This window comes from Neofelis nebulosa, chromosome 2, assembly GCF_028018385.1.
Source record: "Neofelis nebulosa isolate mNeoNeb1 chromosome 2, mNeoNeb1.pri, whole genome shotgun sequence".
Taxonomy (NCBI): domain Eukaryota; kingdom Metazoa; phylum Chordata; class Mammalia; order Carnivora; family Felidae; genus Neofelis; species Neofelis nebulosa.
In genome coordinates, this window is record NC_080783.1 from 186,447,630 (window position 1) to 186,463,587 (window position 15,958).

General features: G+C 37.3%; 1 protein-coding gene across 3 annotated transcripts in view; it reads left to right on the forward strand.

The window, feature by feature from the left end:
- Positions 1 to 15,958, forward strand: part of TESK2 (testis associated actin remodelling kinase 2) — a 138,760-nt gene that overhangs the window by 65,375 nt on the left and 57,427 nt on the right. For all 3 annotated transcript variants that reach the window (XM_058717613.1, XM_058717614.1, XM_058717615.1), the window contains one exon: positions 3,365 to 3,486. In XM_058717613.1, the coding sequence (XP_058573596.1) occupies positions 3,365 to 3,486 (122 nt within the window). The remainder of the gene's footprint in view (positions 1 to 3,364; positions 3,487 to 15,958) is intronic.

Consider the following 15,958-nt stretch of genomic DNA (forward strand, 5'->3'; position numbering starts at 1 on the left):
CTCTCTCTGCCCTTCCCCTACTCATACTCTGTTTCTGTCTCTCTCAAAATAAATTAAAAAACATAAAAATAAGTTAAAAAACATTAAAAAAATAAATTTTTGATAGAAATATAGTTGACATTATATTAGTTTCAGGTGTACAACATAGTGATTTGACAATTATATACATTATGAAATGCTCACCACAATAAGTATAGTTGCCATCTGTCACCATACAATGTTATTACAATATCATTTACTATATTCCGTGTGCTATGATTTTCATCACTGACGCATTTATTTTATAACTGGAATTTTGTACCTCTTAATCCCCTTTACCTATTTTACCTATCCCTCCCATTTCTCTTCCCTAGCAGCAACCATTTTAACATTTATTTTCCAAGGTAGTTAAAGATGTCACTCTCTTAGGAATATTCTTATTAATAGTAACCATGATCTATCTGTAGAGGACAAATTTAAGCAAAAAAGCACCTTCTTTTAACTCTGAAAATCTAAGTCTATTTGAAGGGTAATTAATTTTTGTAGTTTTAGAAACTTGGAATGAAGATCCTCCTACATTTAGGCAGGTACCCCATCTTTTGTGGACCTCTATATTTAAATGATACTTTTTTCTTCCTTTATCAACTGTAATCTGTATTTTAAAAATCTATCAATGTCTATTAATCTTTTGAGGTTTCACTGAAGTTCCATGAAGTTTTTGCCTAAGTGCTCATTCTGTCAACATTTCAACATTTATATAAATACTTTGTGTGCTGTGTTTTATTCTTCATTGTCTTTCTTCTCTGACTCGCCATATAGCTTATTATTTGTCCCTTTCTAGATGGTAAACCCCAAAAAATTTTACCAAATTTTATATTTCTTTTCCATTTGAATCTTCCCCCCAACCCCTGCCCTCCTCAAAAAAAAAATTACTCCTGGCTCACTTCTGCCCAAATAATTCACCTGAATAAATGATTCACTGGCCCTTAGATAATATATAGAAAGTATATTAGAAGTTTCACTTAACTGTTATTGCCATTGTTTTCACTGTGCCCTTATGATGTGCCAGGCCTTCCAGGCACTGCAAGACAAAGATGGATACAGTATAGATCCTGGTATCAAGATGCTTTATAGACTGGTGAGGAGATATTTATGTACAGAACCATGTGATGAGTGGTATACTGGTGTTATGAATGTTGTTCTGAGGTGGCATAAAGATGGAAACCACAAATAAATGATTCCCAGAGAGTCAAGAAGACTTCAGGGAGGAGGGAACATTTGGGTGTGGTCTTGAAAGGTAAGTAGAATTTGAGGTGCTAGAAGAAAGTATTTTATGCAGATGAAAGATAGAATGCAATGAGTTATGAACATGTTCATCATCTTGTCCACTGTTTTAAGGAAATAGGATTTTTTTCTGATTAGTTTGAAATACAGATTGTTCATCCTTGAATTTCACATTGTTTTAATATCGAACTTTCTTAAAAGCTCACATTTTGTTAAAATTTCCGAGTGATAGTTTTCAGATGATGAAAAAAGAAGAATAGCTTTCAGAATGGAGAGCCCTTATTAAAACACAGATGTCTTCTGTAAATAGAGTTGGAAAAATACTGTCAGTGTGTTCTTTGTATATAAACGTTTCTTTTAACTTATCCATGCAGGATCTGAAAAGGAAAGTCACTTCTCTTTCTTCAATCACGAGGTACATGACAACAGAATCATTGATGCACTAGGAAGAGAGTTGGGTTCCAAATCTCACTAAGAGATCTAGAAGAGGGGAGAGACAGCCAGTGTTCTGCCTCAGTTTTTCTAACCAGGGTCCCTGTGGCTCTGAGTGTTTTGCTTCCTCTTTCCCTTATGTCTGGCTGATCTGAAACATTGTTTCTTTGAACTCTTAAGATAAAATGTTACGTCTGTCCTGTATTAATAGATATGCTGAAATTCTGGGGCTGTTGTCATTTCAAGGAATTTCTGTAGATTGAAGAGTTAAGTAGGTTGTCATATTTTCTCCTGAAACTTCCACTTGGTCAATTACAATATACTAAAAGAATACTCAAAGTCCATAGGACGATGACATTTTTGCATAGCAAGTCTCTGTTGTGCCAGATCTGAAATGTTTTTTTTTTAACCAGAGAGTAAGGAGGTCCTTGGTACTTGGTAATTTTTCTACTGCCTCATTCATAATTTCTCAGTAGGAAAAACACATTTCAGTAAATAATTGAGTTTCTTTTGGGTAAGACAAAATATTTTCTCTGGTAGTCTCCTTTTGCTACTACTGAGACATTTAGAGGGTAAAAACATAGTTAATTTTCTTGTGAGTAAAGTATTACAGTTATTGGAAACTGTGGAGTGTGCATTGAAATTATAAAACAATATTTTTACATGAAAAATATATTGAATTCTGTAGAGAATAAATGTTTTAGAAGTAGACTTTCCTCTGTGTGTACGGGTAATAGTGTGAATGGTGTGACCCATGTTTTTTTGTATCTGACTTGAGTATGTTTATGTGATTATAAGGTACTTTGGGTTGGCTCACTATATTATCCCTAAAAGGTCCACTGACTTCTTTCTATATTTAACATGACTGCTTTTTTTCATATATATATTTATGTGTGCGTATACACACACACACACACACACACACACACACACACACACAGATGCACACACACATGCTGCTTGGGGGAGATTTTGAGGATGTGGCTTTAGTGTCCTATAAAGATAGTTTTATAGTTCCTTAAGTGTTATATAAGGCTTATGCATATATCTTTTCTGTGCACACTTAAAATTCCACAAAGGGGACTTTTTCCTCTTAGTGTCCTAAGACTCAGCAATATTCACCATAAGGAACTAGCCTAATAAATTTCCCCCATTTTTTTCTAAGGTATTAAAAAAAGCTGGGGCGCCTGGGTGGCGCAGTCGGTTAAGTGTCCGACTTCAGCCAGGTCACGATCTCGCGGTCCGTGAGTTCGAGCCCCGCGTCAGGCTCTGGGCTGATGGCTCGGAGCCTGGAGCCTGTTTCCGATTCTGTGTCTCCCTCTCTCTCTGCCCCTCCCCCGTTCATGCTCTGTCTCTCTCTGTCCCAAAAATAAATAAAAAATGTTGACAAAAAAAAAAATTAAAAAAAGCTGCCATTTCTTGAGGTGTTATTAACAATGTTTTTCTGGCCAGCTTAATGTGAAACAGTTTTGCTCTTTGATGGAATAAATCCATCTTCATTAATGGAAGTGAGACCCTAATGTGATCAGTTTACAGGAAAACATCCTGAAGTATATCTATTTTATCTAAACTGGCACTAAAACATCTTGGCATGTTTACATGTGGAGACTTTGACCTCATATTTAACTGCTGTCCTTGAACCCTTCTCTTGTTTTATTTTATTTTCTAGGTGCGCCATCGAGCTTCTGGCCAGGTGATGGCTCTTAAGATGAACACATTGAGCAGTAACCGGGCAAACATGCTGAAAGAAGTTCAGCTTATGAATAGACTCTCCCATCCCAACATCCTTAGGTAATGGCTTTTCCTTTCTTTTGAGGATTAGTGAGAAAGCCGGAACATTATTGGAGGCTTGTTAGAATAGCATTAATAGCTGTAAAAAGGGATTCGGAATTTTGTGCTGGATCTGTCTTGCTAGGATTTAGCTGTGCTATAGGTATTTTTCTACCTATTGAGAATTAATTTTCTGTAACTGCATTTAATAAAGCAACTTCCTTCTGTCTCTCAACTTGCTTTATTCTTTTTTTTTTTTTTTTTAAATCTTTTTTTTTTTAATTTTTTTTTCAACGTTTTTTTTTTTTAATTTATTTTTGGGACAGAGAGAGACAGAGCATGAATGGGGGAGGGGCAGAGAGAGAGGGAGACACAGAATCGGAAACAGGCTCCAGGCTCCGAGCCATCAGCCCAGAGCCTGACGCGGGGCTCGAACTCACGGACCGCGAGATCGTGACCTGGCTGAAGTCGGACGCTTAACCGACTGCGCCACCCAGGCGCCCCTCAACTTGCTTTATTCTTAAAAGCAGCTCACTAGAACAATTGTTTACTATTGCTAAATTAGTAATTAAAAAAATTTTAAGTTTATTTATTTATTTTGAGAGAGAGAGAGTGCAAACAGGGGCAGAGAGAGGGAGACAGAGAATCCCAAGCAAGCTCTGTGCTATCAGTTCAGAGGCTGACACTGAGCTCAGTCTCACCAACTGTGAGATCATGAACTGGACGAAATCAAGAGTCAAATGCTTAACCGACTGAGCCACCCAGGTGCCCCACTAAATTAGTAATTTATCAAGGAGAAAAGATTTTTCTCTTTTTGTTGTTATTTAATTTTCTTAATTGCTTTATGAGATATCATAATTAAATCAGTGAATAAAAATAAAAGAGTGCCCCTAGGCTATCTACCCTTAACTTTTAGCACTGGAGAAGACATAGTTTACCTTTTTTACTTATTTTTTTTTTTAATGTTTGTTTTGAGAGAGGGACAGAGAGTGCAAGTAGGGGAGGAGCAGGGAGAGAGGGAGAGAGAATCCCAAGTAGGCTCTACACTGCCAGCATAGAGCCTGGCAGAGGGCATGATCCCACGAACCATGAGATCATGACCTGAGCAGAAATCAAGAGTCAATTGCTTAACTGACTGAGCCGCCCAGGCACCCCAATAGTTTACCTTTTTACAGGAGAATTCATATTATATAAAATAAAGTTATATGATCCTCACTTTCTAGTAATCAGTATCTGAATCTTTCTCACTCAAATTATCTTGATTTTTGTTTTAGTGAGGTGAGTGTATTTCCAAATGAAATCAAATAAGACAATTTGAGTCAATATATATTTAATAGAGTTTATGTGTAAGACACTTTAAGAAGTTAAAAGTGCTGTTTACTTAGGGTCATTTATTGCTAATATTTACATTGGACTGGAAAGGAATCATACAGCTTAAGTATGACTTACATGTTTGGTCAGTGATAGTATATTATGGAACTGGATTATACTGTTTACTTTAAACTTTCTACCTTTATATAGAATTGTTGGCTTCCTAGTCTACTACAAAAATGTTCAGCCAGTATTTTTATTATGATGACTTTCTTCCCAATGCACAAATCTGATTAACATATTTTTTTGAGCATTTAGTATAAGCCTGGTGATTTGTGAGACACCAGAAAAGTATAAAGACATATATAAAATGGAATGCCTGCTAGTAGGAAAGAGTTTGACTCTAACTGGGAATGTAGGACTTACATACATGAAAAGAGAACTAATAAAATCATCTAGGACACCACCACTTGCATAGAATAAACTCTACGTGCTATAGAAGTTCACAGGAGTGAGAGATCATATTAGCTTGGCAGAGTGAGGGAAGCCTTTTTGGAGGAGGTTGACTGGGACTGGAACTTGAATTTTAAAAGGATTTTTAGAAGATCGGGAAGGAACTCAGAAAATAGAAGCAAAGCAGTAATAAAACACAGAGGTAAAAGTGCAAAGCTTTTTGAGGAGTTAGTGAATAAAAACCCATTTGGTTAATAACAATAGTAAGAAAGCCACCATTTATTGAAGGCTTGTATGCTGGATACTTTACCTATTTAAAGATTTAATCTTTACAACTAATCACTATTGAAGGGACTGAGGGTAAGAGATGATGTGTTGGCCAAGGTCTGTGACTCTGAGGTCTGGGCTCTTTCTACCATTCTTCTCGTAGAAGAATTGATGATTTGACAGAATACTATTGGTAGATAAAGGTGGAAATGTAATAAAAATAATCAAGAATGGCTTGCATAAAGCCAAAAATAGTATGTTTTATCCTCTGTGTACTGGATTCTGAGCATGGACTAACATGGCAGAGGTAACTGATGGCAAATTCAGAATGGTTTAGTGTTAGGGAGACTCATGGCCAAGAGATCAGTTAAGGGGCCTATATAATGTTTGAGAGTGAGATTGTATAAGTCTTGATTTTAAGCTGATCATATTTTCATCTTGCTTAAAAATATTTTTAGGGGTGGCTGGGTGGCTCAGTTGGTTAAACATCTGACTTTGGTTCAGGTCATGATCTCATAGCTCATGAGTTCGAGACTTGTATTGGGCTCTCAGCTGTTAGTGCAGAGCCCGCTTTGGATCTTCTGTTTCTCTGTCTCTGCCCCTTTTCTACCTTGCACATGTTGTCTCTCTCTCTCTCAAAATTAAACATTAAAAATAAAATAATATTTTTATTGTTTTTCATTTTTATAGAAGTGATACATCATCACTATGGAACATTTAGAAAACAGTCAGCAAAACAAGAAAATAAAAATTGCTCTTTATCTCAGTGTGTAGGGATCAAACTATTATTAACATTTGGTATATTTTTTGCCAGTCTTTTATTTCACTACTTTTCTTATTTTCTTTATGTAAACTTGACTGGTGAATGCACGGGAAGAATGACATTAAATAAATTTTATTCTAGCACAGCAAAAACTTAAAATACAGTTGTTATATAATAGAAATAGCATAGTATAGTATGATTAAAAATGAAGTTTCTAGATTCTAGATCTGGCTGACTGGATTCAAATCCTGGATCTTGAGAAAGTTACTTAACCTGTCCAAGTATTAGTTTTCCCATCTATAAAATGAGAGTAATGACAGTAAATATATCATGAAGTTGTTTGAGGGTTAATTAAATTAGTGCATATAAACCACCTAGAAGAGTATCTGGCTTGTGTTAAGTGCCCGGTAAATGTTAGCTACTATTCTTAGTTTCTTTTTCTCTGGCTAGTTTTTATTATTATTGTTGTTTTTGAGAGAGAGAGAGAGAGAGAGAGAGAGCGAGTGCGAGTGAGCAAGGGGCAATGAGAGAGAATCCCACAAGGGGCTGAGAGAGAGAGAGAGAGAGAGAGAGAGAGAGAGAGATTGAGAGAGAAAAAGAGAATCTCGAAATCCCAAAGCGGGGCTCCAGCTCACCCCATGCAGAGTTCGAACTCAGGTTCTTAACTGACAGAGCCACCCAGGTGCCCCTAGTTTTTTGTTTTTTTTTTTAATGGCCCATTGAAGCCTGTTGCTTATCATTCATTCATTCACCAAACATTTATTGAGTGCTGCTGGTTTTAATACGTTCAAAGGTTTTTTCCTAGAGTAATGCTTTTGAATAGAACTTTCTGCAGTGGTGGAAATGTTCTTTGTGCTTTCCAATAGCCACATGTGCCTAAAGAGCATTGTATGAAATGTGGCTAGTGCAAACAAAGAACTGAATTTTTTTAATTTGATTTAAATTACTACATGAAGCTACTGGCTACTGTATTGCAAAATACCGGGCTAGAATCCACCTAGATCTTTACTCTTGTTTTGCTTAATATATATGTTCCAGCCTAGAAATGTGTGATGAGACCAGTGATACTATTCCTATTCAGATGTCCCCTTGATCTTTCTTACTTAGCCTATCTCTTTTTGGTTCCATTGTGCAGGAATGACACACCCGTCCCTTTTAACTTTCAACAAGTAATAATATTCTTTGCACTCAGCTAAGTTTTCTAATATATAAAAGATAATGTTAACTTCTTCTTGATTTGGCAGTAGGCCACAAATGAGATACTTTATAAAAGCCTTTGCATCTGTTATAATCCACAGAAAGTATAAAATACATGAAAATTATTATAATTATTGTTAACCATAGTGGTTTTGCACTCTTGATGACTCTTTTTGTTCTGTATAAGCCATCTGTTTCAAATATATTGTCATTAAAAGCCTGGAAATAGATTTATTTATTTTTTTTTTAAGTTTTATTTATTTATTTTGAAAGAGAAAGAGAGATAGTGGGGGAGGGGAAGAGAGAGATAGAGAGGATCCCAAGCAGGCTGTCAGTGCAGAGCCTGATGTGGGGCTCCATCTCATGAGCTGAGCTAGTGCTTATCTGACTGAGCCACTCAGATGTCCCTGGAAGTAGATTATTAAAAAAAATTTTTTTTAATGTTTATTTTATTTTTGAGAGAGAGAGAGAGAGAGAGAGAGAGAGCATGAGCGGGGGAGGGACACAGAGAGAGGGAGACACAGAATCCAAAGTAGGCTCCAGGCTCTGAGCTGTCAACACAGAGCCCAATACGGACTCGGACTCAGGAACCATGAGATCATGACCTGAGCTGAAGTCAGATGCTTAACTTACTGAACCACCCAGGTGCTCTTGTAGATTACTTTTAAAAAGAAGCTTCTGGTTGTTTATATCTTTCATGTTTTTGTGCTTTCACTTTTATTATATATTTTGAATACAACAAAAAGAAATTATCTTACCAGTGGCCTAGAGGAAGCAGGGTCTTCTTGACTTTTGTTATTAGGAGGAACACTAACCATAGCAATAGAAGCATCTATTATACTTCCTTAGGCTACCTTAAATATCAAACTAAGCATGACTGTGTGTCATTCTCAAAATACTTAGAATTTTTATTTCTTAAATGCTTTTCTAGTTGTCTTAGAAATTTACTATTACTTTGTTTTTATAATTTAAAATTTTTAATGTTTATTTATTTTTGAGAGAGAGAAGGAGAGTGTGCGTGGGAGAGGGGCAGGGAGAGCTGAAGACACAGAATCCAAAACAGGCTCCAGGCTCTGAGCTGTCAGCACAGAGCCCAACTCAGGGCTCAAACTCACGAAACGTGAGATCATGACCTGAGCTGAAGTCGGTACTTAACCAACTGAGCCATCCAAGTGCTTGTAATTTAAATGTTTTGTAACTATTTGTTAATAAGGGTTTTAGGCTGTTTTCAAGCTGTGACGCTTAACAAGCTCTCCTTTATAGATGCAGAAGCTGAGGCAGAATTATGAACCAAGGTTTTCCCTCAAATTGAGATTATTAGATTTAAATTGGGAAAAATCCATCTCTCAGAACCCTAGGTTTTTCGCAGACCTGCCTCCTTAGAGGTTGACCCCCGGGGGGAGACTGATGAGCAGAGGAGGCTTTTGGTTCCCTCCTATGTTTCATCCAGCCAGGGCAGCTTCACTTTTTTATCTGTTTTATGTTAAACATGTGTATAAGAATTTTGAAGAAAGGGTCTCCTGCTTGAAATCAAAGAAGAGGTCAGAAATCACTGCATTAGTGATTTGGAAAGTCTACTTGAAAAAGATGGTATCTGTATGACCTGCCAGATGGTTGGCATCTAATCCTCTGGGCATGCCTTGGTCCTGTGCTGGCACAGCTATTTTGTGCCCAGCAGGAGTGAGTGAGCTAAACTTTTGCAGCTTTTTTTCTCTTTTTCTTGACCCCAGCCTCCCTACGTCCTCTTTATCCTTTTATCTTTCTCACTCCTAAGATTTCTAGTTGGAAGGAAAAGAATGCCTGCTAAGTCATAGAGGCAGTAGGTGTGTATATTTTGTTTTTATATATGTTTTTGTTTTTTTTTTTAACACATGGCTACAGTTAAGATTGGTTCTTTTATCATCAGTTGCTCTAAGTTATCAGTTAGAACAAGGAACAATAAAGTACTTTGTTGACTGCATGGACTGATTGTTTGGACCTCTTGTGAATAAGGTTGTTTATGCCAGGAAGTCTTATGCTCAAGATCTGTAACCCAATTCCATGTCCTGCTAAACTTCCATTCCCCAGTGGTCTTTCTGAGGACCTGTACCAAGATTTGTTTTCATACCTCTTTGTTATTCTTCATGCCATGAGAAATTTAGAATTTCTTTTAGATGCCTTATTTATATTCTCATGCTTCCTTTTTTTAGGCTACATTCTGAATTTATTTTTCTGTCTACTAATTTTTGTTCAGAATTGTTTTAGCTCCTCTTCAAAAGCCACTTATAGCAATGTGGTTATCATTTTGTTAAAATGGAGAATATGCTTTTAATTCACCAAATATTTACTTGGAACTATTCAGTCCAGACCTGTGCTAGGCAATATCATGGTGAATACAGGGAAATAGAACACTGTTATCTCCCAGTCTCCTTGGGAAGTAAACTTTACATCTAGGAAACAGATAAGTATCAGCTAATCCTGTGAGAATATGGCAGGATATTTTTCCAGTCTCAGTTATTAAGATAGCTGTCTTTCCAGTTACCCATTCTGAAAATCCCAAAGTCATCTTTACTTATTCCTTTTATTCATTGCTTCTAACCAGAAGCTAATATGCTCTTGATTCTAGATCTTCAAAGACTTTTGCATCTGTTCTTTCCTTTATATATTTGTCATTTCAGGCCTCTTGAATTTTTCCTGGAGTGAATTATTTTCCCTATCTTTTTGACCCCCTTTCTCTATTCCTGATACACAGCTCTAATTGTATAACTTATTTCTTATAAACCTTTTATTTCAGAATTGGGTTGAAAATCCTTTAGACTGACAGTTAAGGTCTAATCTGTTTTTTCTAGCCTTATCTTCCACTATTTGTCATAGGTACTTAACACAACTCCATGATTTCCTAATCGTATTCTCTTGGACAAGTTACTTGACCTCTAGGCTTTGTTTTTTTTCTTTCATTAAATTAGGGGAATGGACCAGATCAGTGGTTAGAAATCCACATTGAGGGATACCTAGGTGGCTCAATCAGTTGAGCATCCGATTCTTCATTTCAGGTGGGGTCATGGTAACAGGGTCGTGGGATGAAGCCCCACATTGGGCTCTGCACTGAGCATGGAGCCTGCTTGAAATTCTGTCTCTCTTCCACTGCCCCTCTCCTCTGCTTGCTCTCTATCTAAAATAAAAAATTATTTTAATTAAAAAAAAAGAAATCCATGTTCGATTAATGTTGAATAATTTGGTTTTCTTAATTGTTTTTTTTTTCTTTAATGTTTATTTTTGAGAGAGAGAGAGGAGGGACAGAGAGAGAGACACACACACACACAGAATCTGAAGCAGGCTTCAGGCTCTGAGCTGTCAGCACAGAGCCCGATACTGGGCTCAAACTCACAAACTGAGAGATCATGACTTGAGCCAAGGTCGGATGCTTAACCAACTGAGCCACCCAAGTGCCCCGATGTTGAATAATTTGTAAATGATCAGGTTTAAAGAATATTTTATCTCAGGTGTATATGCACCTGTGTGTGTGTCTGGGTATGTGTCTGTGTGTGTGTGCACGTGTGTGCTCCAGAATAAATTGGAAACATTTAAAAAGCTGGATTAGAGACACATGGGTGGCTCAATCACTTCAGCCCCTGACTCATGATTTCAGCTCAGATCATGATCTCACAGCTTGTAGGATTGAGCCCCTAGTTGGGCTCTTCCACAACAGCACAGAGCCTGCTTGGGATTCTCTCCCTCCCTCTCTCTCTGCCCCTCCCATGTGTGCACATGCTCATGCTCTCTTTCTTTCCCCCATCCCCTCTCAAATAATACTGGCTTAAAGTAGATCTTTCTGATTTTATCAGAATTATAAATTACAGAATTATCCTGTAATTCTAGTGAGTAACTAGGTGAAAGGGTCTCAATATAGCCCTCAAAGCAAATTTTATAACACTAGCATGTTGAAAAGGAGGCTTAACATTTTTTTCTCTTCTCTGTGTCAAGGTAGAAGGTTTAATGACTTAGTACTGTGTGTAAGTTCTAATTCAATATAACTAGAACAATTCTGTAAAATAAAATATGGAATAATCTTCAGTAATATTTATGCCATTGTCTGTGGACAATCAAGTAGTACAACCCCAAAAGGATGATTTTTTAAAAAATTATTTTTATTGAGATATAATTGAGATATAGTAGAAGATGATTTTTTTTTTTTATTTATTTATTTATTTTTTTTTTATTTTTTAATATATGAAATTTACTGTCAAATTGGTTTCCATACAACACCCAATGCTCATCCCAAAAGGTGCCCTCCTCAATACCCATCACCCACCCTGCCCTCCCTCCCACCCCCCATCAACCCTCAGTTTGTTTTCAGTTTTTAACAGTCTCTTATGCTTTAGCTCTCTCCCACTCTAACCTCTTTTTTTTTTTTTTTCTTTTCCCTTCCCCTCCCCCATGGGTTTCTGTTACGTTTCTCAGGATCCACATAAGAGTGAAACCATATGGTATCTGTCTTTCTCTGTATGGCTTATTTCACTTAGCATCACACTCTCCAGTTCCATCCACGTTGCTACAAAAGGCCATATTTCATTCTTTCTCATTGCCACGTAGTATTCCATTGTGTATATAAACCACAATTTCTTTATCCATTCATCAGTTGATGGACATTTAGGCTCTTTCCATAATTTGGCGATTGTTGAGAGTGCTGCTATAAACATTGGGGTACAAGTGCCCCTATGCATCAGTACTCCTGTATCCCTTGGATAAATTCCTAGCAGTGCTATTGCTGGGTCATAGGGTAGGTCTATTTTTAATTTTTTGAGGAACCTCCACACTGCTTAGAAGATGATTTTTAATGTAAACAGTGGCTACCATTTATTGAACACCTATTATAGACCACTATTTTTTAAGTAATCTCTACACCCAGCATGGAGCTTGAACTCACAAACCCCAAGATCAAGGGTCGCATGCTCTACTGACTGAATCATCCAGGCACCCCTATATGGACCACTATTGATTATTTTTCTACCCCATCCCCATTTTTTCCTGTCTAGACCTCTCCCATCTCAGCAAATGGACTTGTTGTTACTACCATTATTACTTAGGTGAAAAAACCTAGGAGTCATCTTTAATATCTTTCCCTTATACCCTCTTTCAAACCATCAAGTAGTTGTACACCTGAAACGTATATAATACCGTGTGTTAACTATGCTGGAATTAAAATTTAAAACTTGAGAAATAAATCAAAGCTCAGCATGTATATTATAATGACTGAATATAATCACCACTAGGCCAAGTAATGTATTATAATTACATTTTATTTCTTGTACAGTATTTTTGTGTTTTGCCTAATTTTTCATTTGTTTAGTTATTATATACCACAAATTCTTACCAAAGCTTTGTACAGAATTGTAAAATTCTTCTTCTTCTTCTTTTTTTTTTTTTTTAATTTTTTTTTTTCAACGTTTATTTATTTTTGGGACAGAGAGAGACAGAGCATGAACGGGGAGGGACAGAGAGAGAGGGAGACACAGAATCGGAAACAGGCTCCAGGCTCTGAGCCATCAGCCCAGAGCCTGACGCGGGGCTCGAACTCACGGACCGTGAGATCGTGACCTGGCTGAAGTCGGACGCTTAACCGACTGCGCCACCCAGGCGCCCCATCTTCTTCTTTTTTTTAAGGCAAGTAAGTGCTCAACTTGCTTCATTTTTTTTTTTTTTAATGTTTATCTTTGAGAGAGTACAAGTGGGGGATGGGCAGAGAGAGGGACAGAAGATCTGAAGCAGGCTCTGTGATGACAGCAGAGAGCTCAATGTGGAGGTCTCACAAACATGAGATCATGACCTGAGCTGAAGTTGGATGCTTAACTGACTAAGCCACCCAGATGCTCCCAAAATTGTAAAAAATTTTTCTGAATATGAATTTCCACTCTGCCAAACACATCTGGAAATCTAAAAATTCTTTCATCAAACCTCCTTCCCCCAACATTTCTCCTGGAGCTCTTGATTCTTCTGCTCCAGTTTGTATTGCTTATTCTCTAGACTGTTGCCCAGCAGGCACCTTGGGACTTGCTATCATCTTTCTACCCATTTCTTTCTAGATCTTATGCCTTTCTTTTTCTTTTTTCTCTTTTTTAAAATTGTCATTAATGTTTATTTTAATATCTTTTAAATCTTTTCAACTGAACTGTCTGTGGTAAACATATTTTCTTTTCTTTTTTTTAAATTCCAGTATAGTTAACGTACAGTGTTATATTAGTTTCAGGTGTACAATAATAGTGATTCAGTGATTGATTCTATACATTATTCAGTGCTCATCATGATATATGTACTCTTTAATCCCCATCACCTATTTCACCCATCCCCCCACCTCCCTTCTGGTAATCATCAGTTTGTTATCTATAGTTAAGGGTCTGTTTTTTGGTTTGTCTTTTTTTTCTTTGTTCATTTGTTTTGTCTCTTAAATTCCTTGAGTGAAATAATACGGTATTTGTCTTTCTTGGACTTATTTCCTTAGGATTATACCTTCTAGATCTATCCATGCTGTTGCAAATGGCAAGATTGCATTCTTTTTGTGGCTGAGTAATATTCCATTGTATAGACATATAGTATCTTTTTTATCTATTCATCTATCAATAGACACTTAGGTTGCTTCCATATTTTGGCTATTGTTTTTTTTTTTTTTTTTTTTTAATTTTTTTTTTCAACGTTTTTTATTTATTTTTGGGACAGAGAGAGACAGAGCATGAACGGGGGAGGGGCAGAGAGAGAGGGAGACACAGAATCGGAAACAGGCTCCAGGCTCCGAGCCATCGGCCCAGAGCCTGACGCGGGGCTCGAACTCACGGACCGCGAGATCGTGACCTGGCTGAAGTCGGACGCTTAACTGACTGCGCCACCCAGGCGCCCCATATATTTTGGCTATTGTAAATAATGCCACCATAAACATAGGGGGTGCATGTATCTTTTTGAATTAGTGATTTTGTATTCTTTGGGTAAATACCCAGTAGTGTAATTACTAGATCACATGGTAGTTCTACCTCCATACCATTTTCCACAGTGGCTGCACCAGTTTGCATTCCTACCAACAGTGCACAAGAGTTCCTTTTTCTCCACATCCTTGTCAACACTTGTTTTTTGTGTTTTTGATTTTAGCCATTCTGACAGAAGTAAGGTGATATCTCATTGTGTTTTGATTTGCATTTCCCTGGTCATGAGTGATGTTGAGTATCTTTTCTTTTGTCTGTTGGTCATCTATATGTTGTCCTTGGAGAAATGTCTGTTCATGTCTTCTGACCATTTTTAATTGGATCATTTATTTTTTGGTGTTGAGTTTATAAGTTTTTTACAGATTTTGGATATTAACCACTTATTGGATATATCAACTGCAAATATCTTCTCCCATTCAGTAGCTAGTCTTTTAGTTTTGTTGATTATTTCCTTTGCTGTGAAGAAGCTTTTTATTTTGATGTAGTCCCAATAGTTTATTTTTGCTTTTGTTTCCCTTGCCTCAGGAGACAGATCTAGAAAAGTGTTGCTTAAAAACAACAACAACAACAACAACAACAACAACAACAACAGAAAAGTGTTGCTATAGCTGATGTCAGAGAAATTACTGCCTGTGTTCTTTTCTAGGATTTTTATGGTTTCTGGCCTCACATCTCCATTTTGAGTTTATTTTTGTGTATGGTATAAGAAAGTGGTCTGGTTTCATACTTTTGTTTGTAGCTCCCCAGTTTTCCCAACACCATTTGTTGAAGAGACTTTTTTTTTCTTTTTTTTTTTAATGTTTATTTCTTTTTTAAAAAATTTTTAAATGTTTATTTATTTTTGAGAGAGAAAGAGAGACCATGGGTGGGGTAAGGGCAGAGAGAGAGGGAGACACAGAATCAAAGCAGGCTCCAGGCTGCATGCTGTCAGCACAGACCCTGATGCAGGGCTCAAACCCACGAACTGTGAGATCATAACCTGAGCTGAAGTCTGACACTTAACTGACTCAGCCACTCAGGTGCCCCAATGTTTATTTATTTTTGAGAGAGAGAGAGAGAGTATGTGAGCTGGGGAAGGCAGAGAGAGAAGGAGGAGACACAGAATCTGAAGCAGGCACCAGGCTCTGCGCTGTTAGCACAAAGCCCAATGTGGGGTTTGAACCCATGAACTGGGAGATCATGACCTGAGCTGAAGTGGGACGTTTAACCAACTGAGCCACCCAGGCACCCCGAGACTGTCTTTTTCACGTTGCATATTCTTGTGTCCTTTGTCAAGGATTGATTGACCAGGAGTGCTTGGGTGGCTCAGTTGGTTAAGCATTCGACTCTTGATTTCAGCTCAGGTCATGATCTCACGGTTCATAGGTTCAAGCCCCATGTCAGGCTCCACACTGACAGTGTGGAGCTTGCTTGAGATTCTCTCTCTGCCCCTCCCTTGTTCTCTCTCTCTCTCTAAATAAATAAATAAACTTAAAAAATCTCATGCATAAGTACTTAAAAAAAGATTAATTGACCAGATAATCATAGATTTATTTCTAGGCTTTCTATTCTG